At 34.6% G+C, this 17,710-nt stretch overlaps 1 protein-coding gene across 1 annotated transcript in view; it reads left to right on the top strand.

The window, feature by feature from the left end:
* Il1rapl1 (interleukin 1 receptor accessory protein like 1) overlaps positions 1 to 17,710 on the top strand; it is a 1,176,498-nt gene that overhangs the window by 1,125,181 nt on the left and 33,607 nt on the right. The window contains exons 7-8 of the mRNA XM_090326111.1: positions 12,655 to 12,787; positions 15,059 to 15,204. Of these exons, the coding sequence (XP_090182237.1) occupies positions 12,655 to 12,787; positions 15,059 to 15,204 (279 nt within the window). The remainder of the gene's footprint in view (positions 1 to 12,654; positions 12,788 to 15,058; positions 15,205 to 17,710) is intronic.

Here is a 17,710-nt window from a genome sequence, read left to right on the forward strand (position 1 = left end):
TAGTAGTAGTAGTAGTAGTAGTAGTACAAGGAATTAACTTATGCCCTAATAGGGACCAGGCTAAGCAGTCTGCTGGAGACTATCTCTGCATCTTATGCTGAAGTCGCAAGTTCATAGGACGTAGTCAGGTAGGAGGATCATGAATAGCCTTGAATTCCATTAGAATTCCATTCTTAGTGGCTTTTATTTCCTTTTATTCTGCAATAAGAAGGAGCACACTGTCTTCTAGCATACAGTCTGAGACACTGAAAGAAGATCCAGGGGGAAAGAAAAATAAATGCAGCTCTACCTGCTGCTTCAAAATGATGAGACAGGGCAGCCCATAATCAACTATGTGAGTATACACACATATAAACAAACACATTACTGAATGAGTTGGAGACTCCCTCTTTGTATTCTCCAACCAGTATGAATTTCTCTTATAGTCCATTGTTACCGAATACATACAAGAAAAGGGAATTCTGGGAAATGTAATTCAATGGCGCCAAATGTGCCCATTGCAATTCTTTCATAGTATTTCCTCTCCAGAATCCACAAAATATGGTGGTTCCTAAGAGGTATAGGTAATCATTGAGTTTTATGTAAAATTTGGCAATTGAAAGATAGATGAAATAATATATAAATGTCAGTAGGAAAACACAAAGCCCAACTTGTTTATCCACAGCTGTTCACATGTTTGTAAACAAATAAGATAAACATCCAGATTATGAAATAATTGATTCTGCTGGGAATAAATTGACTCCATTTTCCTCTTTACTTTCTGTCACAAAGTGCTTATTCTAATACTAAAAAGAAATGTGCCCACTTTTTCACTGTTTTGTTCAGGCAATTTTTTTGTAGCATGAATAGTTTCAATTATTAACTCTCCTAAAAGAGCACATATTGTCATAGGTTATAAACATTTTTTGTTCTTAAAAATCTGCTTTGTTGAATTGGTTTCTGTTATCAGGCTAGCTTATTCTTTCTTTTGACATTTTACTCCAAAAGCAATATTTGGTACCTGGCTTGCAGAGAGCTCTGCTGCATTGTTTTGAGGAGTCCCACAGGCCACCCCACAGCTATACTTTTTTTGGTCTGAGTAACATAGAGAGGAATTAAAGTTACATTCACCAGATAGTGGGTGCATTACTTCTCAAATATTGATACCTCTTATGTTTTTGTCCCCATCTCCCTCCCCTCCCAAACATCTTGTTTTCTCCCCTTCCCTTTCCTATTTCAAATAAACAAATAAACACATATACAATATACCGGGTAACAAAGTCAGATACAGTAACTGTATGAGATTAACCAAAGGGCAAAAAAATGAGAACAGAAATAACATAGTACATTAAATGGAATTCTATGCTGCCATCAGAAAGAACGATGTCTCCCTATTTGTAATAAAATGGAAAGACTTGGAAAAAATATTATTATTAAGTGAAGTAAGCCAGACCCAAAGGAATATAGACTTCATTGTTTCCCTCATCTGTAATAGTACACATCTAGTACTCTCCAAGCAGAGGATTACAATAGCACAAAACCTAGGTACATAAGGTCATATAGGATGAGAGTAAATGAAAACCATGGCTACACATTTTAATACATATTTAGAGTGATAGAATTGACCTTAATTGAGGGAGAGGTGATTTTACAAGAGCTTTCCTATAATGAGATACTTGCTACAGTATCTTCAAGTACAACAAATGGTGATATTTTAAAGCTATGTTTTCACTAGTTCCTAATTTATAAATTCCATACTATACATTGTATGAATTTTAGAAAATCAGAAAGATATGAAAAGGATAATTATTAGGCAAGATATACTAAAAGTATTTGAACTGTACTGTCTGTGAAATCTTAGGAGCCTCTCTTCTACTTTAAATGGGAAAGTTAAGAAGCATATCTTTCAAAGAAACAATAATAAGAAAATAGTAATTAATTTCATGATTATAATTTTGAAATTATTAGCTATTATGCTCAAAAGAATTTGGTTACTGCTGGGCATGGTGGTTTATATCTCTAAGCCTACCTACTCAGGAGGCTGAGATCTTTGGATCACAGTTCAAAGTCATCACAAAAGCCAAACCTAAGAGACTCTTTTTTTTTGGCCAGTCCTGCACTTGAGCACTGTCCTTGGACTTTCTCAAGAGTAGATCTCTACCACTTGAGCCTCACCACCAGCTTCTGCCTTTTTCCTAAGTATGTGGTACGGAGGAGCCGAACCTGGGACTTCGTGCATGCTAGGCAAGCACTCTACCTCTAGGCCAAACTCCCAGCCCCAAATCTGAAAGAGACCCTTAAAGTAACAAAAAACTGAAAGTGAGAAAGGCTCAGACCTGTGATCCTATATACTGAAGAGAGGGTCATCTGAGGATTGCAATTCAAACCTAGCTTGGTCAGGAAAATGTGTGAGATTCGAGTGGCCTAGGGTGTGGAGTGACCACTGGTCTTCTGGTTTCTGGTCTTCCAGAAAACCAGAAGTAGAACTTTGGCTCAAATCAGTAGAGGGCTATACTTGGGCAAAAAGCTCAGAGATAGTGCCCAGGCCTTGAGTTCACGCCCCATGACTTACAAAAAATATTTGAAAGTAAAAATGTGGCTCAAATAGTTCAACACTGTCCTTGGTCAAAAAAGCTAAGGGACAGCGTAAGACCCTGAGATCAAGCCCTAGTACCAGCATAAGAAAAATGTAAATCTAGAAATTCACTTATTTTCCCTATAGTGACATCTTAGTAGGCATGAGCTACGAAATTTTTTAAGTTATCAGACTTATCATGTAAACCAGGTCAGTGAGCACTTTCAATAATCCACTTTTCTCAGAATACATATTCTGTCAGGAACAAGTGCCTTAGCCTTTCAACCCTGGATATTCTAAGAACCCTAAGGGTTAATATGTTACAAACTATCAAACATATATGAACACATAATTTTATTCTGTTTCCTATCTTGTGTTGTTTGGAAATTGCTAGGGTTTCCTGAGAAAGACTTAGAATTAATTGTAATATTTGTCTTCTATGGATTAAATATAATAAAGGCCTTCCTCACATTAGTCAAGTATAGGGAAAAGTCAACTTTATTATTGTAGGTGCAGATATACCACTGATACTATTATGAACAATCCATAGATATATTAGAAAAAGTATTCATTTTTATGCAATGATGCCAGAAGTCACTTCCTTAAATTTGATTCTATAATTTCCCTTTTCAGAGTTGCTAATATTAAAAGATAACTTAAAAACCACATACAAAATAGTAATAGGTATAAAATATCCTTCAGAACAATCTTACATTCTTTAGGGAGAAAAGTAGTAAGGATATTCTCAAATGATAACCTTTATTAGACTGACAAGTCTCAGATGCTACTTTACAATCTCCTTTATTGAACATACCTTGAGGGTTATAAACCTTCTAGATAAATGTCTTGTAAGTCCTACATAAGGCAGTTGTGTTTTAAAAGCCATGAAAAAATCCTCCCAATAAGTCACAGAAGAATAACCAGACTGTCTATTAAGGGGAGAGAGAGAATGTAGGCATATGTGTTCATGTTTTAACAAAAAGGTGCTTTAATATAAAGGCCAAGAGCAAAGGTGTCACTTTGAGTAAGGGTAAAACCATAAAAAAGTATGATAGGAACTCCAAGAAGAAGAAAGAGTTGTGAGGACTGTCACAGCTACACAAGAAATCACATGCTTACAGATAATAAAAGTGCTTTTAAGCACAGGGGAAAATATCCATTAAACTTAAAATTCTGTGATCAGGAAAGAAGAATAAAAGGCAGGCTGTAAGGATTAGTTTCAAGTGATTTTGAAAACATTGATAATAGAATGGACTGAGATGGGAGATATGGTTGCAAAAATAATAGTTTCTTTCTCAAGAATGGTAGAAACTGATAGAAAGCTCAGGTCACATACTGAAAATGAAAACTGAATTGTTTAAGTACTGAAAATACTACCAATGCTATCAACTTCTGAAACTACTCCTGATTAATTCAGCACAAAAAATTCCCTTGCATTTTGAACTTCAATTGCTCAAACTACTTCCATGGCCATTCAAACTGCTATCACATCTTCTTCTATCAATTTTGGACCAAAAAAATTCTGCATAGTATATTTTAGGCTTTGAAGTTGCCAGAAGTACTTTACTAAGCCCCATGGATGAGACAAGCAGGATAAACCACTTTCTAAAACACTGTTCATTGTATGGAGTACTTTAAATATAATGGTGACAAAAGCCATTATAGGCAGAAAATGAGAACCAGACAACAGGGAGTTCACTGAGCATTCGTTCATTTACATTTTAAATAATAAACAACATGCCTGAGTTACCATTATGGTCCTACACTATCCATGTTTTATAAGCTTATAAAACTTCTTAAAGAATATTTCATTAGCCTTGAAAGCCTAAGGATTATGAATTGTATTTTTAAAAACAAGAAAAAAAAAGCTTTGTGCTTACCAGCCTTATCTGTTAAGACCTTGAGTGTTTGGAACCTTAAAAATGCATGCCTCATTAAACCGTAGAATAGAGCAAAGGACAATTTGAATGAAACCTTTCATTTTAAACCAAAGTGTCCACATAAAATGAAAACAAAATATCATCTTAACGTGTCAAGGTTCTATATGCATTTTGTAACAGATATTGCTTACTTTATTATCACTTAATATACTTATGTCTATGCGATATAGCTCTCCTCTCATTGAAGTTAAGGTCTTTTTCATGGCAGAGACTCATACCTCATTTCAATTTTATTTCTCAAAAAGGCACTGGTTTTCTCAGTTTTTACATCATGTATACACACACATATATATATATCATATATATATATGAGAGAGGGATATCATGGGATATTAATAAGGTACTAAAAGTTATAAATATAGTTCCTTTCTACATCTATATGTGAGTGAAAATAAGATAGAGTTTTGACTGTATCCTATTGCCCTAAAATCTGTGAGGAAAGTTTCTTTTTTTTAAGCCAGTTATAGAGTTATTGATGGATACACTAAAATACAATATCTTTAAGAAATTAGGAGTGCATTTCTCTCACTAAGTAGACAGGTATTCTAGAATAGGTAGTTGAATACCCCATGAAGCCGTTCAGCGATCCAAGTTTCTCATAGATTGTCACATCAGCATTTTGTCTTCATGTGTATGAAGAAAGCAATGCATCGGCCTACCTAGTTTCTCATCTACAAAAAAAGGGAAAAATTAAGTCCAAAACATGAAGCTTTATCATAAGAAAAGTAACCAAGTAACTACATATCACTTCATTTATCTCATGAATCCCATATAAGTTATATGGCCACATCTAACTGCAGGAGCCAAGTAAAATATAATCTGAGTATTCATGAGTTCAATGAAAACTCTGGGGCCAGGTTAATAAAAGAGAGAAAGGAATAATAAACATTGGGAACTGTTTAGTGATAACTGCCTCCATTTGTATCAGCTAGGGTTTGAAGAGTACAACTTAAAAAAATGAAGGTCATATAGGGACATGAGCATTAAAGTACATGTTTACACATATATAACAGTGGCTTGCCATAAACTGTGGGGGCATATCAACAGCTTTCACTTTCACCACTAATAGCCCTTTCCTGCCTCCTTCCTTTTTCCTCCTTGCTCCTCATTTTCATCTTGTTATCCATCCCTCCCTTTTTTTGTTCAACTACTATTTAGTCAGTCCTGGGCTTGAGCTCATTGCCTGAGCACTGTCCTTGGACTTTCTCAAGGCTAGAGCTCTACTGCTTGAACCTCAGCACCACTTTTGGCTTTTTTATATGTATGTGGAACCAAGGAATAGAACCTGGGTCTTCGTGCATGCTAGGCAATTACTCTTATCACTAGGCCAAACTCCCGGCCCCTGTCCAACTACTTTTAATCCTGAAGATTAAATAACTTACTGGTCACTAACCAGATGAATGTGTTCCTTAGGCACTATAATGAATGATCTAAATATGATTGGGGGCTACAAATGCAATAGTTTTCTTTAAAAGTATGAGATTCTGGAAGGACAAGGATTTACCACAGATTTGAAAGACTCTGAAATTTAGTACAGTGAGCATGTAATTAAGCAAATAAAACTCAAGTCTTATCAGGATATACTCACAAATATCTGAGAATGGAAAAAACTCTACAAAAAAGTTATAAAAGTGTCTACTTTCTGAAGAACTTAAAACAGATTTTGGTACTGAGAAAGATTATAGCTAGTTCTAGTATCTTTGTCAGGAAGTATATCTATTGATGCTGTCTCCATCCACTGTTCAACGCATGGGCCAAATTTTGTCTATTTCATTCCCTTTATCATCATGAAGAATTTCTGAGTAGCATATTGGGAGTGAATCCGTTTCACGGTGGTTGAATGAATTTCACTGCAGTCATTTTCTCACCTCTTTATCTTAAAATCATCTTCTCAACACTTAGGTGGTGCAATATCACACCTCCAAATAACTGATCTCCCAAACAGAAGGTCACCAGGTGGCCCTGAGTGGTGAGAAACATTTCAAGTGTCTTTGACTTCATACTGGCCTGGCTTGAGTTCCATACAGAGAAAAGAAGCAAACTTCAGGTCCTTATAAGAACCTTTGGAGCACTAAGACAATGTGATAATAATATTCTCATTTTTAATACCTCTTTTCTTCAAGTGCATATGTTTTCCTCTCCTTTCTGGAGGACCTCTGCCATTAACACTCCTCATTTCATTTTTGTGGAAAATATCCATGACAGCTTATTCAAGTTTCAGTGGGAAGTCCTCTGATTTCTGCAATGGATAATTTGATCTTCCTTCATGGAAATCCATCACTTACAGAAAAGTTAAATCCAATAACAATAGCAATATTATTAACAGTGACAATTGCTAATAAGTATGGCACATGCTCATTAACCATAGATTCTTGTGATCAATTAAATCCTCTTAAAATCTGTTGGTCAGTCAATATATACCTTTGTTCCTCAGTGCTACAGAAATATGTAGGAAGGTTTAATATCAAGCCTCTTTTCATAAAGAAAATTAACACAGGATGAAATACAATCAGAAAATTTTGGAATACATGCCTTGTGCTTTAGGGGGATTTTGTTCCTTTGAATTTCAGATGGATGTTGAAGAACTAGTATTCTCTTTTTTAAATATTAAATTATCTTGAAGTAGTTGTACAAAGGAGTTTCAATTCCACATGTCAGTCTATGAGTACAATGCATCATAATCCATGTTACCCCTTCCATCCTTCTTCCCCATCTTTCCCAATCCTCAAGTTGCTCGGTTGCCTTTTCACATATGTACAATGAGCCTTCACCAGCTCTTCCTCTATTTGCTCTTTCTCATCTCGACCTCCCCATTCCCAACAATACATTTCAGCTTCTTGGCATTCATCTTGTTATACTGTAAGTTAAATATTCAAAGAACTTAAACCACTAAAATCATCTCTTCTGCATACATACTTTAGTCAATTTGTATTATTTTTATATATGTATGACACTGTATAGATTTTCTCATATATTTATAGTTTAAAACTAATTTCTGTATATGAGAGAAAACTTGTGCCCTTCTTATCACTAAGCTTGACTTCAATTAACATAATTTTTCTAGGCCCATATATGTATGTATATATATAGGTATATACATACATACATGTATGTATATATGTATGTATGTATATCACATTTTCTTGATTCACTTATCCATTGTACAATATCTTATCTGTTTCTATAACTTGGCTATGGTCAATAATACAGCAATGAATATAGATGTGCAAGTGTCTTTACTGTACCCTGATTTTTAACCATTTGGATATATGCCAAGAGTACTATTGCTGAATCATAAGGTATTTTCAAGTTTAGTTTTGTGAGCAATCTGCATATTTTCTTCATAGTGTTTCCACCAACAGCTTAATATCCTTCGTTTTTCTTATACCGCAATAGCATTTATTCCTATTCCTATTCTTTTCTTACTATTTATTGTAGAAGTGATAAACATGGGGGTATTCTTTACATAAGTGATGAGTACATTTCTTTCTGAACAATATTACCCACTCATTCATCTTCTCCCACTTTCCCCTTCCCACTTCTCCACCCCTCCAGTTGTGAAGTTTATTTCCAACACAGTGTCTAGTGAGTATCCTTGTTGCATTAGGTCATCCTTTGTCCTGCTGTTTCTGTGATTCATTTTCTATTCCACAGATCTATGATATGGAACCAACCAGATGTCACTAAATAGATGAATGGATCAATAAAATGTGGTACATATACACATTGGATTTCTTTTTTTATTTAGGTTTATTTTTTCATATATTTTTATTGTAATTAATAGAAGAGTTACATGATATTTGCCAGATAGATGGTGCATTAATTCCCATACATTGATACCCTTTCACATGTCTTGGTCCCCATTTCCCTCCCCCCACCACCACCCCTCATCTTGTTTTCTCCCATTCCCTATCCAATTTCAAATAACCAAATACAAATATATGCAATATATCAGGTAACAAAATGAGATACTGTAACAATATGAGATAACCAAGGGACAGCAAAAGAGATGAGAGATAACATAGTACCTTAAGAACAACAATCATTCATTATATGGCTTTTGTTTCTATATCCTAGAGATCCTTTCATTTAGCGTCCTACTATATGGCCTTTTGTATCAAGGTTTTGCTCTATTGCTAATCTCTGCTAGGAGAGCCCAAGGTTTCTACTGATTATGACAAATGAGGGAAACCATTGAGCCTAAGTTTCTTTGAGTCTGGCTTACTTCACTTAATATGATTTTTTCTAATTCTTTCAATTTCCTAACAAATGGGGAGATGTCATTCTTTCTGACAGCAGCATAGAATTCCATTGTGTACAAATACCACATCTTGTTGATCCACTCATCAGCTGAGGGACATCTAGGTTGATTCCATATCTTTGCTATGGTAAATAGTGCTGCAATGAACATTTCTATGCTTACATCAGAAAGAACAGCATTGCTCTATTCATAAGGGAATGGCAAGGCCTGGAAAAATTATATGAAGTGAAGCAAGTCAAGCTATAAGAAATGTAGATTGCATGGATTCCATCATTTTTAATAACTAGAATATGCCAGTCATACTCTTGATGATGGTCATTCTTACTTGGATATGATAGAATCTCTGTGCTGTTTGGATTTGTATTTCCTTGGCCAGAGATGTTGAGCATTTCTTCATGTGTTTATTGGCCATTATTTACCACTTCTTCTGAGAAGTCTTTATTTAGCTCCTTTTGCCAACTGAATTATTGATTGTAGGGACGTGGTTAGTTTCTTAAGCTCCTTATATTCTGGATATTAGGTTCTTATCAATCATGCACCTGGCAAAGATCCTCTCTCATTCTGTAGGATGACTTTTTTAGCTTATTAACTATACCCTTTGCTGTGTAGAGAGTTTTTAGCTTGATGTAATCCCACTTGTCAGTTCTTTCCCCTGTTTGCTGAGCACCTAGAATTCTGCTCAGAACATTCTCAATTATGAGCTTAATATAACTTATCCCTTCCATTACTTTTCCTTTCTTCAGTGCTCTTAGATAAATCTCTGATTTCCAAAGAACTATAACAGACGTTCTACTAGCAACTGTTTTCTGTTATATGCACTAGTAATTATTTAGGTAAAGTATTTAGAAATCTAGTTCCAAGGGAACTTTCTGAATTTACATGGTATTTGTGTGTGTGTGTGTGTGTGTGTGTGTGTGTGTTTGCACAAGCATGTCTATGTTGTATCTGAAAGAGTGAGCGTTTCTTCTTTTTCATTCTTTAAAATAGAACTTTCTGAAACAGAAGACATTAAGTGTAACGATGGCAAAACATAAGTATGTTTTGTGAATATCTTTGCCTTTATCTTAAATAGGAGTGTTTAGTAAAACATTTATCTTTCCAAGACCATAGAGTAATTTTAATATGCATGATTAATGATGCAAGTGAAATTAAAATAGCCCTACTACCCAACATCTTATTTAGTAAAAAAGGTCATTATTTTCTAATTGCAATAAGTAAGATCTCTGGATGCTGATGCTTTTTAATTAGGGGAGAAATTTTCTTTTAATTAAAAAAAAATGCTAGTTTGTTCCCAATAGGTTCTAGAGTGTCCTCTAGTGGAGAAAGACTTTGATCTCAGCAGTTTTAGAAATGGCTAAATGATACCTAATTAGAAGAAACTAGCCCTAAATAACAAATGTCCTTTCATAGCTGACTGGTATCCATTGGTCAAAGGGAAAATGTATGATTTCTTCTAAGACTTCTTTGCAATGTGGCCTCATTGAAAGCCTGCAGAGTGGCAAGCATTATTCTTATTTTAGGTAGACAATGATTTTTTTATGATCAATTTTTTACTTCCTCCTTCTGGACTTGTTAAGATTGAGCTGACAGTGCACCTTTCTGCCAAAAAGGTGGCAGAAGCATTTAGTGCAATTTACTAGAGCTTTTACAGATATCAACTTGAGGCAACAAGAATACCATTATCTTCCAGACTCCATCCCTGGCTAATTGATACACTTGATGTATCTGTTTGGCTACCTAAGCCATAGCTTAAATTTGCTTGTTATTATTTGTAGGACAAACAAAACAATGGAATTGATAATATTAAATAAATGTCTTTTCTCTGTAACTTTGGAATTCTAATGCTAATTTTCTGTCTTATAGTTAGTATAGTTAATGCATATAGCAATAACACTGCCAGTTGGGTATCAGAAACTAAGTATGAGTAAAGAAAAAATGAACATACATAAAACTTTACTGCTGGTTCTTAAATTTCTGGAAACAAAATAGAATTCGGGAGAATATCCATAAAATACTTCAGTTACCTAATGGTCATAGTAATTATTGTGTATAAGAGCCAGTGTTTATAAATGTTGTTTATTTCAATGGCAATGATGATCAGGAATTAAGCATCATCTTGCTGTTAGCAGATAATTTCAAGAAAATGTAAAATCATGACTCTGACACAAATATAAGAATAAACATGTTTCAAAAGAAATGTTTGCTCATATGATTTGAGAAGACCAGGTGCACATCAATACAAGTTCAAGTGAAGTTGGAAGTACATATTACAAACTAGAGGAGTATTGAAATGAATTGTAAATGTAAATAACTGCTTTTGCCCTAGACTGAAGGGAAGGTGGGAGAAGACAATCAATTACACCTGGAGCACCACTGGTTCCCACCTTTAATCCTAGATACTTTGAAAACTGTAATCTGAGCACTTAAGTTCAAAGATAGCCCAGGTATCAAATCTAAGAAAACTTAAATTCCAATCAAGCAGCAAAAAGCTGGAAGTGGAGGTGTGGCTTATGTGGTATAGTGCCAGCCTTTGGCAGACAAAAAAATCTTAATCTCAAGTCCCAGGGCTGACAAACAAAAATAGCACACAAGTAGTATGCACTACAATATGTAGTACACACAACTAGTATGCACTACCTTGTGTAGTATTGACCTAGACTTAGGTAAGCCAGATATTGGAAAATGGCTAATAATGCCACAAAGTGTTCTGAAATAAACCTTACCTTGCTCAGGCTTCAATTCACCTTAATAATAAAGAAGTCAACCAACCTGCATTTGCCATTATAATGGTCTTTCCTGAAGAGCAAAGAAACTAATCTGCACAATAGAAGCATTGAATTACATCTGATGAAAACCTGATATTTATCACCATGAATAATTTGTTTTAATGAATTTTTCTAGATGGATGTATGTTAGTTTGCCTTAAATATTTGTGTGTGTATTTGTGTGTGTGTGTGTGTGTGTGTGTGTGTGTGTGTGTGCGTGCACTCACATGCATGGGAGCACCTAAGTCCACACACACTGGTTCTGTGGCTTGAATTTAGGGCCCTAAGGCACTTTCCATAAGCTTTTTGGCTCAAGACTAATGCTTTACCACCTGAGCTACATAAAATGTCTCAAAGATTTTACTTCCCAAGCTGGCTTTGAATTGTGATCTTCAGACCTCAGCTTCTGAGTAGCTAAGATTACAGGTGTGAGCCACCAGCTCCTGCTTGTTATTCCTTATGAAGGAAAAGTGTCTTCATATGATTTTCATGAAATCTTGTATTCAATTTTCTCCTCTATTTCGCATATTCAAGTCAATATTATAACTTGTGATGTCACATTTTGAGATATCATGCCTTAAAAAGTATCTATCCCATTAGAAGTATCTTTCCTAATAATCCATATCTTTGATATAATTTTGGGAATGTACCAGACAATTTAATTGGAAAAGTATTCTATAAGATAATTGATTATCTTCTAAAAATTTATAAGTAATTCCCATTTCATGAAATATTCATAATGTAAAAAACACATACTGGACTGGCACTGCTGGCTCAAGCCTATAATCCTAACTACACAGGAGACAGACATTTGAGAATCATGATTCAAAGTCAGCCCAACCAGACAAATCCATGAGACTCTTATCTCCAATTAATCAATAAAAACTGGGAAATGGAAGTTTGGCTCAAGTGGTAGAGCAATAACCTTGATCAAAAATACCAAAAGAGCTCCAGGCCCTGAGTTCAAACCCAAAACCAGTACAACAAAACATAAATTTGAGAAAAGTGAAAAATATCTGCAAAGTATGTTCTTTTAGAAAGATATTTTATTCAATGAATGAAATGATGAAAATGACAGCTACCCAAAAGTTTGTACCAATGGTTTGATAGCACACTTCTAACTTCTCTCCTCAGGTGATTCAGCCAATCTAACCTGCAGAGCTTTCTTTGGGTATAGTGGAGATGTCAGCCCTTTGATCTACTGGATGAAAGGAGAGAAGTTTATTGAAGATCTGGATGAAAATCGAGTTTGGGAAAGTGACATTAGGTAAAACAGTTTTTCAGTATCTCCTTGTACTGTCAAGTTATCATATGTTTAGTTAGCAAATAAAAATGAGTTAAAACAAAAATGAATTTTATTTTTGATCGTCCTAATACTGTAATATTTAAAGAAACAAAGCACTGCTAGGATATTTTAAAGTTGTAAACACAAATACCATCTGCACAGAATTTAAGAGAAATTTTCAAAGGATTTTATCACTAATAATATAGTGAATATGAGACCAAAATGTGGCAGAATGTACAAAATGTAGAAGTTCATTCTATCTTTGGAAAAAGATAGAATGTGACTTTTATTTTGCTTCGTGTTTGGGCGATTTCTTTTTCTTGCCTTTTTAATTTATTTAATTATTGAGATAAAATATTGGCAAGTTATTATGTTGATTCAGCCAAATACAATCTCTATTTTTCCCTTTATGGCTTTACATGTTGATCCTACTAAGTAGTATATAAAACATGTAATGAAATGATAAATTATCTACAAAATATTATCATCATCATTTTTTCGTCTGACTTTAAAATCTGAATCTTTATACAGTAGAAATGACTGAGTGCTGGTGGCTCCCACCTATAATCCTAACTTACTCAGGAAGCTGAGATCTGTGAATCACAGTTCAAAGTGAATCCTGGCAGAAAGTCCATGAGATTCTGCCACCAAAACTCCAAAAGTGGAGCTGTGACTCAAGAGTTAAGGCCATACCATTGAAAGGGGGCAAAATAAACAAACAAACAAAAAGATCAAGGACAGAGCCCAAGCATTATGTTCAATCTCCAGCACATCAGAAGGAGAAGGAGCAAGGAGCAAAGCAGGAGAAGGAGGGGGTAGAGGAAGTAAAGGAAGGGAAAGGAAAAGAGAACGGGAGGAAGGAGAAATAAACAACACCAAGATAACACCAAGTACATAAACATAAAACCTATCATACATTTTGATGTCATATTACATAAAATTATTTATCCATGTATTCACTTTTAACTATGTTGGCTCAAACTGTGTGGGGGAACAATTTACTTATTTTTATCACAATGTAAACAGTAAAGGTCACTAACAATAATATCTAAATTAGAACTAAATCTAAGAGATGATTATTCATAAATACTCTATCTCAAAGTAACATCTTCTGGCTGTATATAAGCTGTACATATATATATATATATTCCTCTTTTTTTATTCCTCTTTTTTTAAATGCCAAAAGTTTTGAAACTTCATCAAAGGTATAATGAATATTTTTTTCAATGTAAAAAGAAACCATATAAGACTTTCATATAACATCATCTCTACTGAGAATTTTCTTTCACATAGTGCATGTGCATGCGCACGTACACACACACACACACACACACACACACACACACACACACACACAAACGCACAGGATCTCTCTAGAGTGCTCCCAATTTGATCCTAAAAGGTCCAGATAGGCAATTGTCTAATACGTACTAAAAATATTCTTCCTTTTTCATTTTTAAGACTTCACTCTCATTTTCTATTCATATTCTTTAATTTTTTTAAAATTGAAGAAGTGCTATCAACCGTCTACCATTGTATTTGGTTTTGGATGTGCTTGGGTAAGGTTCTGCAACATGTATTTCTTTAACGCTGCATTAAAAATATTGCACAAGGATGAACAGGTGGGAGGGAGGAGGTGGAAACATTGAGAGCTGGAAAGGGAGTCCTAAATTGAAAAGTTTTGCATTTGTTCTGAGATTAAAATCTTTGACACTGAAGTTAGTGAACATTTACCATTAATTTTAAATGTCAGGATTAAATACTTATCAGTACAATCAATCTACAGATTTATAATTTCATATTTCTTTATAACTAGGCAGTTGGTTTGTATCATTAACAAAAGTCAGGCTGAGGTTTCAACTGAAATGTCAAAATAGCTCAGAAATTTCCTTTTCTTTCGTTAGTGCTTTTTAAAAATTAACCTCCAGCCTATGACTAGAATTTCTTGTCTCACCTCTATATCATATTTCTTCTTAAAGTAAAAGCAATTTGTAAACTTTCTTCAAGGTCTTTCTCACTTCCTTATTGTCCTGTCTTAGCGGGACAATCATACTTTATTAGAAATGAAGCAAAGGGCACCATATAATTTAATTAACACAATATGAATCCATAGTCAAATTTTCAGCATAGACACTGCAGGTATTTTTGCTTCAGATCCAGATTCAACTACATTTCCTTCTTTTCCTGTATGTGTATGTGTATGTTTGTGTGGGGTTTTTTTGTTTGTTTGTTTCGTTTTGCTTTACGGTTTAGAATTCTTAAGGAGCATCTTGGAGAACAGGAAGTTTCTATCTCATTAATTGTCGATTCTGTGGAAGAAGGTGATTTGGGAAATTACTCCTGCTATGTTGAAAATGGAAATGGACGTCGACATGCCAGTGTTCTTCTTCATAAACGAGGTAAGTGTAATTTAACTATCTCTGTAGGAGTGATAAACTGAGTGTTCAGTGAATTAAATTGCTTTTCTACACAAAATTATCCTAAATAAAATAATCACACTAGCCTTGAGGTGATCAAGTAATATTAGATCCAAGTCTATCAGCTATTCACTTTTCTAAAACTAATACTTAGAGATGGAAGCTGGTAGTAGGAAATCAGGCTTACATAAGGGCCAGAAACCTGGAAAGAGGAGGAACTATTTTTTCCCCAAATGAAAGAACATCTTAGGAAATATTCTGGTATAGGAAAGGGATTTTGTGGACCTTTTCAGAAAAGGAAGTGTAGGGAACACTGAGTAGAAGACTGCTATATGCTAGGGAGGGCTTTCATTTTCAAGAGCTTGTGTCATTTTTTGGCATATGGCCTAAACATCTCAGACAATCTTGACCTCTTAAAGTTAATTCCTATAATTTTGCTAAAAAGAAATTTCTGCAAGTTAATCCTCATAGCAATATAGGTGTTTGATTATACTTAATGCACTGAGTTAAAATAAGGAGAGACATTGCACATTTTGATGCTGAGAGTCAGAGATATGCTAAATATAACTAGTCTAAATAGAAATATGGAGATTCTTTTCTTAATCTTTATTGTAAAGGTGATAAACAGAGGGGTTACAATTACATAAGTCAGGTAATGAGTACATTTCTTTTGAAACAGTGTTCCTCCCTCCCTCATTTTCTCCTGCTTACCCCTACCCATCCCTCCCTCCTCAAGTTATATAGTTCATTTCCAACATGATATCAATCTAATTAATGAGAAATATGGAGATTCTTTGCAATTAACATGTTCATATTTTAGGTGTGAATTTTCTTTGAAAGTTAGAATGTTGGGGAAAAAGCAAGAAATTCAAAAGAGTCAAAGAACAATTTGATAACGAGACCGTGGTTGTCATAAAGGCTGACAACACCATAGTGGGGTGACGCTCCAATTCTAGGGTCAAATTTGGAGTTCTTGCTCTGATTTCATGACAAATAAAAACTGAATAGGATACTTATCTTTCCTTCAGTGTTAGGTTTTTGATAATACAATGAGGGAAATTAATATTGCAAGAACAAGAGAAAACAATAAACATGAAGGGTACAACATACTACCTATACATAGAAATTGATCAAGAAAATGTTAATTTTCTTATTAGAAATAAGCATTGGGTTTTACTATAATATATTCCATGTTTTTAAGTGAAGGATTGTATCATTGCTAGAACATTATTTCCTTATTATGCAATCAATCTTGCATAGTTTTTTCGTTTTTTTCCTATTCTGGTATTACTGAAGCTAGGTTTATAGAGACAACATATTCATATTACAGGAGTCCCAAGTGAGTCCAGCCACTTGCCCCAATGAGCCAAATAAAGTCATGTGAAGAGCACAGAAAGGATATGTATTTTATGGTGGCTATGGGAAGACAGCACTTCAGTATATCTTCAGCCATCTTCAGAACTACAGACATTAGATTCATGTTAAATAGTGAGAATTGGGAACAGGATTTGAGACAAATATACAGTTAAAACAGTATCGAGTCAAAAATATGGCCTGGTTGATCATTACTTCAGCCTTTGCCTCTGAAGGAGTTCTGGAGAAGTTGTTAGCATCCACCACTAGGACAAGATATTGCCTGTTTGAGGAGTGTGCCTTCCACACACTTACTCACGTATCAGTGAATCTTCTCTTTCCTGGTATGCAATGTGATTGCAAAGGGATTCCAACAAATGGCACAAATATAAGGCTGGAAGAATTTTAGCTAATTTACAGCGCTAGCAAAAGCATTTTTTAATTTGCATTTTATAGTACTGGCGTTTTAACTCAAGGCTTCACATGTGAGATTTTTTGCTATCATGTTACTCTTCCACTTGAATTGTGCATCTAGCCCCGCATCTACCCTGCAGAGCTTTTTTAAATGTAATATTCTCCCATGATGAGCAGCAACTTACCTATATAAGGTAAGTCGTGATTGAGTAGTGCCCACCACAGTAACTCCAACTCTAAACAACCTCATCACTTTATATGTAGGGATACACACACACACACACACACACACACACACACAAATGTATGCTGACTTTTTGAAATTAAAGAATATAAGATATGAACCATTTCTTGAGTTCTTGAGATTTTTCTTGTACATTATAAAGAAAAAGCACAAATATATTTTGTCTACATTATGCTCAAGACATTCTAGTTTTCAGAATAAGTACGCTTACTGTTCTCTTACTCAGCAACTTTACAGTGATTTTCATTTCAAAGTGCATACTTAATCCGTGACTCTGAGGTTTGAAACAAAAGAGAACATTTAAGGCTGTTCTCCTTACTTTATGGAGAAATAGATTCCCTTTGAATAATGCTACTGAAAGCTGTTCAAATAGACTCCTCTTTTGTCAAGGTGACGACAATATTTAAATAGTATATTATTTTGGATGTGAGTAGTGGGGCATGGTTATCAATACCTAGAAATATTGGTATCTGTAGT

The sequence above is a fragment of the Megascapheus bottae genome, chromosome X (genome assembly GCF_031878675.1).
Source record: "Megascapheus bottae isolate mThoBot1 chromosome X, mThoBot2.hap1, whole genome shotgun sequence".
NCBI lineage: Eukaryota > Metazoa > Chordata > Mammalia > Rodentia > Geomyidae > Megascapheus > Megascapheus bottae.